General features: G+C 43.5%; 2 protein-coding genes across 4 annotated transcripts in view; one reads left to right on the top strand and one right to left on the bottom strand.

Moving 5' to 3' along the window:
* FHIP2B (FHF complex subunit HOOK interacting protein 2B) overlaps positions 1 to 4,608 on the top strand; it is a 28,649-nt gene extending 24,041 nt beyond the window's left edge. The window contains exons 11-17 of the mRNA XM_069944350.1: positions 130 to 290; positions 388 to 504; positions 843 to 921; positions 1,409 to 1,555; positions 2,130 to 2,270; positions 2,462 to 2,562; positions 3,941 to 4,608. Coding sequence (XP_069800451.1) covers positions 130 to 290; positions 388 to 504; positions 843 to 921; positions 1,409 to 1,555; positions 2,130 to 2,270; positions 2,462 to 2,562; positions 3,941 to 4,043 — 849 coding nt within the window. The 3' untranslated portion in view covers positions 4,044 to 4,608. The remainder of the gene's footprint in view (positions 1 to 129; positions 291 to 387; positions 505 to 842; positions 922 to 1,408; positions 1,556 to 2,129; positions 2,271 to 2,461; positions 2,563 to 3,940) is intronic.
* The window catches only part of LOC138767100 (protein PBDC1-like), a 97,985-nt gene extending 87,224 nt beyond the window's left edge, over positions 1 to 10,761 (bottom strand). Inside the window, exons 1-4 of one of the 3 annotated variants that reach the window (XM_069944363.1) lie at positions 10,721 to 10,761; positions 10,049 to 10,206; positions 9,141 to 9,354; positions 5,457 to 8,797 (exon numbers count right to left, since the gene is read on the bottom strand). In XM_069944363.1, coding sequence (XP_069800464.1) covers positions 8,256 to 8,797; positions 9,141 to 9,354; positions 10,049 to 10,204 — 912 coding nt within the window. In that variant the 5' untranslated portion in view covers positions 10,205 to 10,206; positions 10,721 to 10,761 and the 3' untranslated portion in view covers positions 5,457 to 8,255. Of the gene's footprint in view, positions 1 to 5,456; positions 8,798 to 9,140; positions 9,355 to 10,048; positions 10,207 to 10,674 lie in introns of those variants that run through there. The other 2 variants (XM_069944354.1, XM_069944371.1) reach the window with 2 other exon arrangements.
* Between the last annotated feature and the right edge of the window lie 1,791 nt (positions 10,762 to 12,552).

Here is a 12,552-nt window from a genome sequence, read left to right on the forward strand (position 1 = left end):
TCAAAACACAGTGTGAACAGAGCCATACTGAGATGTCCTAAGATGATATTGATTCTGTCATGCGTCTGATGAGCCGCTGTGCATGGCTAGCACTAAGGTAAATGGCATATACTGATTTTGTGTCTGCAGATAAGTCTTACTACATTGCGGCTCTTCGAGGAGATCCTACAGTTCCCAGAGGAGATCTGTATGTACAGTCTGGTGCTGCGTAACCTAGAATCCAGGGGGTACCTGTCTGCAGTCCACGAGGAGAGCAAAGTACAAGACAGCGAAGCTTTTGAAGGCACAGAGTAAGAGGCAGAATGTCTACCCAAGTGTATATTCAGGCAGATAGTCACATTATGTAATGGTTTGTAGTTATGATAGTGGTCTTATCATCTCATATAGCGAGCTGGAAGAAGACCCCTACTTTACAGATGGCTTTCCAGATACAGGCCTGCGGCTCAATAATGGAAACCAAGATCGCAGCACAGAATCTGCCGGAACAGAACAAAGCGTTAGGAGGTGAGGATATCCGATGGGGTAGAGGATAGAAATCAACCAGCCAGGACTGATAAAATGCACAGCATATGGCAAGGCATTACTAAATGATTGGTCGCCAATACAGTTGAGTGAACCTGAGCGTGCAGCATTTAAATAGCGGAGATTGCTGAAGTTGGATGCAGCCCTAAGGCTGCCTGGAAAAATGGGTTCAACCATAGGCCATAGGCTGTATCCGTGTTTTCCAACAACTTCGACCACCTGTAATCAAATGCAGACTGTTCGTGTTCGGACAATCTTGAGCATGCTTGGAAGTTCACTCATGGATGAGTAGAATGAACGGTGGTCCTTGTGTCTTACAGCTTCCTGTCACTTGTACCAGAAGAGATGAAATCTTCAGATTCCGGGTTTGACACTTACCTGCAGGACGCCCTGGTACAGGTGAGATAGCTCTGAACAGGCAGACACAGTCTCTCACTGCAGCAGCAGAGGCATCTTTTCACATTGTCTATTGAAGTTAATCCTTACATGTTAGTCTTTTGTGTTATCCCCAGATTATAGGTCTTAAAAGTCTTTTAGACGGCACTTCTGTGTCTAGGGTGGTGCTCGCTGTAAGAAGGAATTCCAACGATGATATAAAAGTTCAATCTCGGCACTCACCATAATTTATTGTAGAAAAAAAGTCCGTCACAAAATACACCGGCAATAGAACGTTTCGGCGTTGAGGAAGGCTTTACGCCGAAACGTCCTGTTGCCGTTGTATTTTGTGATGGACTTTTTTCTACAATAAAAATTCTGAAGCATTATGATGAGTGACGAGATGAACCGGTTTCAGAGAGTGAACCGGTTTCAGAACCTTTATACTGTGACAGCAGTGTTATTTTTAGTCTCATGGGTGGTTTGGGAATGACATCATTATTGCTTACAGTACCGAGGCTGCTGTCAGAAAGCATCATCATGGGGATGGCCGGAAGCACCACAACCACTAAGTACAGGTCACTCTGGACAGGACGAATTCTACGAGGGGCTTTTTCTTCAGGTTCTGCTGGATCGTCTGGGGAGTATTCTGGACCAGGTAATGTGTTTGTGTAGCTTTTCAGGGTTTTCAATTATTTTTTTTTATTATTATTGGCATATCCTTAGAAATAGGCTCTCAGTAGCTGACCCCCAGGACCCCACTGATCAGCTTATTAAGTAACTTCATACCAGGCTCAGCACCATACATTCAGTAGTGGCTGTGACCGGTATTAAAGAGGTTATTCAGGATTAGAAAATGCACAGCTACTTTCTTACAAAAACAGCATCACTCCCTGTCCTCTAGTTATGTGTGTAACTGTATGTTACAGTTCAGCTCTATTCACATCAATGGAACTGAGCTGCAAAACCTCACCCAAACTGAGGACATGAGAGGTGCCTATCCTGGAGCAAAACCGCCATGTTTTCCTAATCCTGGATAACCCATTTAAAGTAAACAAGATGATCTGCAGTATCAGATACAGTTGATACCAGCTATATAAAGCTATGTCTGGTAGGAAATGATCAGACCCTCATCACATGACCAATAGTGACCTGTCTTGAGACCCTACATTTTCAATGTTTATAAAACGTATTTCTATCAGCCAGTCTGTATATGCTCTTCTGTCTTTCAGCCGTATGAAATGAATCTGCAGGTCACCTCACTGCTCACCCATATAGCCCTCTTTCCTCACCCACACATCCAGGAATACCTTCTGAATCCTTACATCAACCTGGCCCCAAGTGCACGCACTCTATTCTCTGTGCTTGTGCGGGTGAGTATCCCGGGGCTGTGAGATAGCAGACTTAAGCTGCCTATACACCCTCAATACCTGTCAGTCAGACGATCATTCGGACAGCAGTTTTCTCCCTAATGTGTAGTTGTATACATGAAATTATTAAGTTAATTTTGTCTCACTTTATATTTATCCCCATTATCTCCTCTCTTTTATATCTATTCTTGTAGGTTGTTGGAGACCTTGCTCAGCGATCTCAGCGAGTATCAAATTTTCGGGAGATGCTGCTCCTGGTCAGAAGACAATTGACAGGGGAAACTTCTGTTGAACCGTGAGTATATCTTCCTCCACATTGTACATTTTAATAGCCTCCCAGTGGCCTTTTTCAAGCCACATGAAGCAGGGTTAGTCCATGGACTTTCTCTGGTTGTACTTATTCATTTCACTACTAGACATAGCTAATGTACAAGACTGGTAAATTGGGAGACAATATTTTCTATGGCTTTGTCACATGACCACCTGCCACTCCTACCATGAAAAAGATATGGAATAAACACTTGCCCTTGGGTGGATCTACATGATCATGGTTTATGAACAGGTGTTAAATGGGTTATCCAGCGCTACAAAAACATTACCACTTTCTTCCAGAGACAGCACCACTCTGGTCTCCAGTTCCAATGTGGTTTGCAATTAAGCTCCAATCTTTTCAATGGAACAGAGTTACCTGCACCCAAATTTATTAGTTTTTTGTTTTTGTTTTTTCAGAAATCAATAGTCCAGGCGATTTTAAGAAACTTTGTAATTGGGTTTATTAGGCAAATATGCCATTATCTGCATTTAAAAAGACTTTACCCAGGTCCCCCCCTCTCTCTCATTCACTGCTCATTATCAGGAAATCTCGACTGTTTTACATCAGTTGGGCCCTGTGTAACCTATGGAGAGGGGAGGAGGAAGGAGGGAGATTAGTCGCCAGCAGAGAACAAAGGATTACACAGCGGGACCTGTGTGAAAGTCGGTATTCAGAGGTCAGAGGAGGTAGCCCAGTGATGTATCTGTAAATTAACTCTTTGTTGTCCTGTTTTGGTGCCTCATCTCCCTCCACCCCTCCCCTCTCCATAAGGGTGGGTTCACACTGCGTTTTTTTTCATCCGTTTTTGAAAAAAAAACAAAAAAAAAACAGGTGAAAAACGGATTGCAAGAACGTGCATCCGCTTTTCCATTGACTTCCATTATAAAAAAAAAAACGGATCAAAGCGGATCCGTTTTTTTTTTTTTTTTTTGACGGACACAAAAACGTTGCTGACACTTTTTTTTTTTTTTGTTCGTAAAAAAAAAATGATCCGTTAAACTGATCTGCAAAAACGCAGTGTGAACCCAGTCTTAGAGAACCATGAAGACGGGGGAGAGCTTCAAACTGCTTTTGCATGATAAAAATCAATTTTTCCGCTAATAAACCCAATAATGGTGCGTTCACACCTACAGGATCTGCAGCTGATTTTCTGCAGCAGATTTCAGTTAAATAACTGAACACAGCATCAGATTTGATGCTGTGTTCAGTTATTTAACTGAAATCTGCTGCAGAAAATCAGCTGCAGATCCTGTAGGTGTGAACGCACCCTTACAAAGTTTCTTAAAATCGCCTGGACTATTGATTTTTAATGACAGTGACTCTTTAAAACTGTTGCATTTATCATTATATCTCCTTGCAGGTTGGGGCACGAAACCCTGTGCAAAGGAGTGATAGTCCTGGAGGAGTTCTGCAAGGAGCTGGCGGCAGCAGCCTGTGTGACCCACCACCCCCTCGGCGTCTAACTCAAGTGCGACAATAATGTGACATGGAAGCAGCCATGAATTCAAGTGCAATAGCTCTAATGTCTCTTCCGCAGAGACTCATAAGACTGTCTCTTTTTAACCTTATTGTGCCTTTCTTCTATAGCCTTGGCTCCCCCTTGGAGCTCGGAGGAGCTGGGCCTCTTCCAGTTTTATTGTAATAGCCTGACAGCTTCCACAAAACTGGGGTCCACATCACTGTAGCTTTTGCAGCCCCCTAGTGGCTGCTTTCGTAGGTGCTGCAGAGTGTGATTGATGTACTGTGCTGCTATTCTTATTTTATCCTGTTTCTTTTATTCATTATTATCAGACAGTGTGAGTGTGTATGGGGTTGTTGTTGTTATTATTATTTTATTGTAATTTCTAACTCTGGTGCGCTGCTTGACAATCGCCCCTCCGCTGGGCCATCATACTGGATGTTTGCTTCTGTTCTGATATTTTCCCCTCCTTCTCGCCTAATGGTACAGTGCTCTTTTAACCCCTTCCGTCCTTTCACTGAGCACCTCTCCCCTCCATGTAAATAAATGTGTTTATGTGGATTTTCTCATTCCGTGTATCATCTTGTGTTTCCCAATGAACCATTGTTACTTAAAAAACCACCACAGTTAATCACATTTGGAGGCGCGAAGACTGACATTTCTGCAAGCTAGAACTAGAAGCAGTGGTGCTGCCCTCTAGAGACCAATCAGATTACAGCTCTAATTCTACCATAATCTAGAACAGAGGTAGGGAACCTTGGTTCTCCAGCTGTTGCAAAACTACAACTCCCATCATGCCTGGACAGCCAAAGCTTTAGCATGATGGGAGTTGTAACAGCTGGAGAGCCAAGATTCCATACCCCTGCTATAAACAACTCTGTAATACACACATTTTATTACATTCAACTGCTTTATAGGTACACATAGAAATTAACCTGTAATGCTCTAAAAGACCAGGTAGCTGAGATATGGAGTGTTTACACTGAAGAGCTGCTTTACTGGACATGGAGGGAATAATATGGACATTACCTAGGCTGGATCCTTCTTTTCCAGATGGTACTCAGGCTGTCTCCACCTTCCCCACGGAACGGGAAGGCAGCAGAAACCAAATAATGAAGGTTCGAGTTCGATCGAACCTGAAAATTACCGCCGTTCGATCATCTCTAGTTAGGGACACTGAGCAGAATGAATCTCCTCCCCCCTCTGACCCTTTACGATTCCCTACCTAAGAAGGCTTCAACTACATTGCAATTATACTTGAGAATTTTGACTGCTCTTCAGTGAAATTCGGATCACTATACAGAGTCCTAGCTGTGAGAAGCGTTACTGAGCATGTGTGTCCTCCAGCACGCTACTCAGCAGGTGGACATGCACATTGCTGAACACTCTGAACAACAGGTGGCGCCATGCTGCATTATAATTTTTAATTAGATATTTTTTACTTACATGTAAATGTAACAAGTTATACAATGATTTTGATATTTCATGGGTGGTGGGGGATCCCCTTTAGCCCAGTAATGATTTTCAGCATTTTCCATTTACATACAATGCTTTATGCATGCACAATGCAAATCTGCATATACACCTGTAACTTATTTACACGCTTATTTATTTTTTATAGACTTGTCTATGTATAAGGTATATAACAATGTAAGTATGCTCATATAGACTGAATGATCACATTATTGTAGACCCCTGTCCTTTCAGGATTGTTGCTTTTCTGTAGACTTATGACCCCTGAGTGCATCATATTAACTTCATGATAGTTGCTAGCATATTCCTGTATACTAGGTGACTACCAATCATGCCCTACAGTCAAGAGTTTCCATCAGACAGGAAGAAAACATGCAGAAAGTAGAACTTTCATTTCAGACAACTTTGCGGAAATCAGGTTCCTTCTGTACTGACACAGCTGTTTTCCTTGATGATAATGTATCACTTACCTTGTTCGGGGCAGCTGATCCAGAGATATCCTCCTAAATAACATGGACAATAAGTTATGTGCATGAGCTCAGTAGTCCTGGATATTCATGAGAAGCAGAAAACTCTGCCCACCAGCTGCTGATTGGCAGTTATCTATCCATGCTGTGTATAGGCAGTCACCTGTCAATCAGCAGCTGGAGGGCGGGGGAGGGGTGTGGCAAGAATCCCATTCTCCTGCATATTAGGAGAACGGATGAACAGAATGATGTAAGTAATACACTGATCTGTACATCATTCATATCACTAGTTTATGCTGCCCTCGTTTAAGGCAGCATAAACCTAGTGACAGATTCCCTTTAAAAACATTCACTCCTGAACCCTATTTAGTTCTTCAACACATTTAAAGGTTTTAATTATTACCCCCTTTCCTCCCAACTATACAGATTTAGATCGGCCTTTTCTTAAGCCACACAGGCTGTATTTCTTGCTTCCCTGACCATAATCCTATAAAATATCTCTGGGAGGAGATAGGATGGAGGTTCAGATCATGTCAGGACTTAGGGCCCTATTACACAGGACGATTATTGTGCGAAAAATCGTTATACCGTTCAAAATTAAACGATAATCGTTCTGTGTAATTGCAGGCAGCAATCGAAAAATCGTTCGTATGTCGTTAATCATTGATTTAGATCTGAACCTAAAATTATCGTTAATCGTTCAGTGTAATTCCGCATTTGTTCACTAATCGTTCAGTGTAATAGCACATTGCCCATTGTTTTCCTTAGATCAGAAGGAATAAACAATCGTAATAACGATCGTAACTAGCGACCATCGTTCTGTGTAATATGGTGAACGATTTCAGGTTAACGATAAACAATCTCGTTTGCGATCGTTTATCGTTAGTCATTAATCGTTAAAAATCGCTCCGTGTAATAGGACCCTTACATCTAGTGTGCTGCAACAATGAGAAGTGATCCTGTCCGCATGGACCAGAAAGAGCTCAGCACATAGTGGAATCTATCCCATGATGCATTGCTATGCTTCTGAAAGCCAAATAAGGTCCAATATACTACTAGATGGGGGTCTCTAATAATGTGGCCATTCAGTGTATGTGAATGTGTTCACAGTAAAAGCATCTATCTCATATACTGTACTGACATATGGCACTTTGTGGATCACAGCAGCTCAACTAGGAAAGCCTGACACCAGCCCAATCCATAGTGGATTCTGATGATAATTCCCAGATCTGCACCAGTAATAAACATGATGGGAAACGGAAGGTTTGTGATTATTATTCTGCACAGAATCTGAACAGTCCCATCACATACATGTGAGAATCCACAGCATGTGAACAAGGCCATAAGGGTCAGGTGATGGCCCCTTAAAGTGTACCTTTAATTTTTTTTTTTTGGGCAGAAATCAGTAGTCCAGGCGATTTTAAGAAACTTTGTATCTAGGTTTATTAGCTGAAAAATGCATTTTTATCATGAAAAAGCAGTTTGAAGCTCTCCCCCCTGTCTTCATGGTTTTCTATTGAGAGGGGAGGGGTGGAGGGAGATGAGGCACCAAAACAGGACAACAAAGAGTTAATTTACTGCTACATCACCAGGCTATCTCTGAAGTCAGCACTCACCTCTCTGACCTCTGAATATCGGCTTTCACACAGCTCCCACTGTGTAATCCATTGTTCTCTGCTGCAGAATAATCTCCCCCCTCCCCTCTCTATAGGTTACATAGGGCCCGACTGATGTAAAAGAGTCGAGATTTCCTGATAATGAGCAGTGGATGAGAGAGAGGAGGGGGGTGGGGGTGGGAAAAGGCTTTTTTAATGCAGATAATGGCATATTTGCCTAATAAACCCAATTACAAAATTTCTTAAAATCGCCTGGACTATTGGTTTCTCAAAAAAAAAAAAAATGACAGTGACTCTTTAAGAATCATGCAATAGATGTGATAAGACTACAGTAGTATAGTCTTCTCTCCTACCTTGTATTCCCTATAAAAGAATATATTTTCTCCCTCTGTTATTCCTCCTGATAATTTATCCCTCCTCAATGTGGACACACCCTATTAGCAAGTGGATAAGCCCCACCCATTTGTCAGTTTATACTATTACAGGAGGAGTAACAAAGGGACGGTATAATGCATAGTCAATAGATTTTACACTTTTTCTACTTTCCTGAGCCTCCTTTTGTATAAATTAGGTAAAACCTGTATAATATCCCAACTATGACCATATATAATGTATATCAGTATATATGACCTGCTGTGTATGTAGCATGATGTCAGGGATTCAGCTATATAAAGGCAGCAGGACGTTCTCCTTTAGCGCTTGCTCCAGTCTGACCTTCAGTCCTTCATCCTCAACCGCAGCCCATCTGTGCCCGCTGCTTGTGACCATAGGCGGATCAGGGCCACGGTACACCCCCATGATATTAAAACACACCCCATCTGCGTTGTCCCCACCTTGGTGCTGAACTCCTAAGATACCATAAGTCATGGGAGGATCTCGCAGCAGATAATGCAATGGGGCGAGGATGCTGCTGAGACGTGCGCTGTTCACGATGGTGGGGAGGTGAGCGGGCTCGGAGCAGCTCTGTAAGATCTGGATACCCCCAGAACTAATGTACACGAAAAGCAGCCGCAGGACCAGGAAGGGCGATGGGGACAGTTGTGGAAGGATAGACGGATGGGAAGGAAGACGGCGGTAGTCCAAGGCCAGCTTGATGAGAGGGAGAATGTCTCTGCAGCGCAAGGGTAAGGGCGACACCGTGTCCCACCAGGCGGCCTGGAGAGATTCCTTGTCTGCTGAGGCTGAAGATTTTAGAACGCCCCCTGCAAGGATGGTTGGAGAAGGATACAGATGAGGGCAGCTAAGGCTGGGTTCACACTACGTTTTTGCAATCAGTTTTTGCGGAAAACGGATGCATGTGTGTGCATCCGTTTTTCCATTGCCTTCCATTCTAAAAAGAAAACGCATCCGTTTTTTTTAACAGACACAAAAATGAGGTTGACTACGATTTTGTGTACGTTAAAAGAAAAGATCCATTTTTTTAAATAATGGAATTCAATGGAAAAAACGGATGCACACATGCATCCGTTTTTTGCAAAAGAGGAATTGCAAAAACGTAGTGTGAACCCAGCCTAAGAAGTAAGAAATTCCTGTAATTCTACATACCCGTTTCCTGAGCGAGGAAAACGAAGCGAACCCAGGAGACGCCTCGCTCTTCTACAACCAGCAGAGTGAGGGGCTGGCACAGAAGCCCAGTCTCCTCCGTCACCTCCCTGCACAGACCCTCCACCAGACTTTCCCCTCTCTCCAGCCGCCCTGCAGGAAGGTACCAGCTCCCCCGACATGATGCCTTGGCCTCCTGCATCATCAGCACCTCGTTCTGCAAATAAGTTTTACTTGTGGTGAACTAATAAAATTGCCATGTAATGACAGTCATGTCCTCTAGGGGGAGTCACAAAGAGAATGCAGGGTCTATAAATAACCATCAGTGAAGTACACATATAGCTGCACATGTAGGGAGGAGGGGGTTATTTGGTATACTACTATAGTTTGGGGGGTATGGGTTTACCCTTAAATATTACTGCTAACCGTGCATAGACTATGGGGGAGATTTATCAAACATGGTGTAAAGTGAGACTGGCTCAGTTGCCCCTAGCAACCAATCAGATTCCACCTTTCATTTTCCAAAGAATCTGTGAGGAATGAAAGGTGGAATCTGATTGGTTGCTAGGGGCAACTGAGCCAGTTTCACTTTACACCATGTTTGATAAATCTCCCCCTATAAATGTACTGAGGAGACAACATGTATCACTTGTATCAGCCATTTATAACTTAAAGGGATTATCCAGGCTTAGAAAAACATGGCCGCTCTCTTTCAGAAACAGCATCCTCAGTTTGGCTGTGGTATTGGAGTTGAGTTGCATTGCATGAATGGAGCTGAACTGTAATTCCACACATAACCTGAGGACTGGGGTGGCGCTGTTTTTGCAAGAAAGTAGCCGTGCTTTTCTTTTAACTATATAGATCTGACTGATGCCTCTTGGGAGGCTGGATGACATTGTGAAGGTCCTTACCTGGTCATTCAGAAGAATCCCCATTACAATGTAACACACATTATGTCTCAGTTTCAGGGGCTGCGGGCTCTCAGGGGCCACATCGTACTTGTCTGGAAGCGGGATAGCCCCTCCGTCTAGAAGAGTTGTCAGCTCCTCCTCTAGACTGGACGACATGTCTGAAACATATGAAGAACAGGTTATATGCTAACACACAGGCTAGGGCAGGGTGTCAAACTGTTGTAAAACTACAATTCCCATCATGCCTGGATACCCTTTGGCTGTACAGGCATGATGGGAGTTGTAGTTTTGCAATAGCTGGAGGGCCTCCGGTTTGACATCCTGATCTAGAGGGTAAATGTCAATGTAAACAATACAGCCGTCAGTGCCTGGGTTCTCCTCTGGCCGACAGAGCATGATGGGAGTTGTAGTTTTGTAACAGCTGGAGGGCCACATCCCCTGATTAGAAACTATGGTAGAATTGGGCTGATTTACTATTCAGAAAGCTGTCCCTGTCAATGCTATGATAGAGGGCAGCTTGCTTGGTGTGCAGCCGGTGGCTCCGGTGAAAGTAGCATGTTCATGCTGGGGGTTGTAGTCCCACAACAGCTATGGATCACAGGTCGTATAGCTGTCAGCAGTCTCACCCTTACACCGCCTGTCTCTCAGTCACAGAGCTGTCTCTTCTCTCACCTCATCTCTCCACACCCGGAAGTGCTGGGCGAGCTGCTCCTTGCACCCATTGGCCGCTGCTGATCTAGCCGTGTCTACCGATTGGCTGATGTGAGATGATACACAAATGGGGCGTGGCTTGGTTTAAAGAGAAACGACCCCAGTATGGACGCTGCCTAAGTGAATAGAAAGATGTAGGGGCTTAATGGGATTTTGCAGGCAGAATAAGGGTTGATTTACACAGAAAGATTATCCCACAGATAATCAAAATATTTGAAGCCAAAGCCAGGAACAGACTATAAACAGAGAACAGGTCATAAAGGAAAGCCTGAGGTTTCTCCTCTTTTAAAATCCATTCCTGGCTTTGGCTTCAAATCTTTGTCCGATAATCTTTGTGTGTAAATGGACCCTAATTTTTATGCCAGGGACAGGGAACCTTGGCTCTCCAGCTGTTGCAAAACTACAACTCCCATCATGCCTGAACAGCTTTGGCTGTCCATGCATGATGGGAGTTGTAGTTTTGCAACAGCTGGAGAGCCAAAGTTCCCCTACCCATGGTTTATAGGAACAGAAATAAGGTTCTAAAACATGGTGGAATGTGAGCCGTGCCAAAGATTGATTTGTAATTCACGTCTATTAAACAATCTTGAGTCTTCCAGTACTTATCAGCTGCTGTACATCCTGCAGGAAGTGGTGTATTCTTTCCATTCTGGAGAGCAGTAGAGGTTTTCTATGGGGATTTGCTACTGCTCTGGGCAGTTCCTGACATGGACAGAGGTGGCAGCAGAGAGCACTGTGTCAGACTGGAAAGAATACACCACTTCCTGCAGGACATACAGCAGCTGATAAGTACTGAAATACTGGAGACATTTTTTTAATAGAAGTAAATTACAAATTTCTGTCACTTTATGACACCAGTTGATTTAAAAGAAAAAAAAAATGGTGAACAACCCCTTTAAAGAGGGGAACTAGCTGTTGGGAGGGGTGTAAGCACTGGGATCCCTACAGATGAGAATGGATCATAAACACACGGGTTACCAACCACTTGTCTGATATATTTGCTTAGTGATCCAGTCAGGATGAATTCACACCCAGCAGACTGTTGCAGAAATTCCTGTGACTGCAGATGGGGTGGTTGTGGCACAAGAGTCTTTCTGCAAGCTTTATTCAGATCTATGGGAGTGTTGTAAACATGCATGTGAACCCAGCTTATATACCCCCTGCTGTCACACTACTGAATAACAAAGTGTATTAGCCACTCAGGATCCTAGGAAAGCTGATTGCAACATGGGGGGGGGGGGGTAGTAGATTATTTTTGCAAGCATGAAAATATAGTTTAGTTTACATGGGGAGGAATCTAATGTAAAAAGGAAAAGCAGAGTACATGCAACTGCTGTATCCTAATGCATCGCAATCTCTGGCCATAAGATTCCCCTTAATCAGGGATGGGAATAACCTTAGGGTTTCCAGCTGTTGCAAAACTACAATTCCCATCATGCCTTCACTCAGCTATGTTCAGATGTCCCATAAATAATCAACAGAGCCAAGAATGTGCACTGCTGCTCTATCTAGCGAGCTATGATAGACCTGAATAGGGTATAACACAGGGGTAGGGAACCTTGGCTCTCCAGCTGTCGCAAAACTACAACTCCCATCATGCTAAAGCTTTGGCTGTCTAGGCATGATGGGAATTGTAGTTTTGCGACAGCTGGAGGGCCAAGGTTCCCCACCCATGGGATCACACAATTAAAGGGAATCTGTCAGCTACAATTCAGGTTCCAATTTGCTGTTAGATGTTAGGAGACACATGGTACCTTTCATAAATCAATCTGTGCTTCCTTAGGGTGCATTCA

The sequence above is a fragment of the Dendropsophus ebraccatus genome, chromosome 1 (genome assembly GCF_027789765.1).
Source record: "Dendropsophus ebraccatus isolate aDenEbr1 chromosome 1, aDenEbr1.pat, whole genome shotgun sequence".
Classification (NCBI taxonomy): domain Eukaryota; kingdom Metazoa; phylum Chordata; class Amphibia; order Anura; family Hylidae; genus Dendropsophus; species Dendropsophus ebraccatus.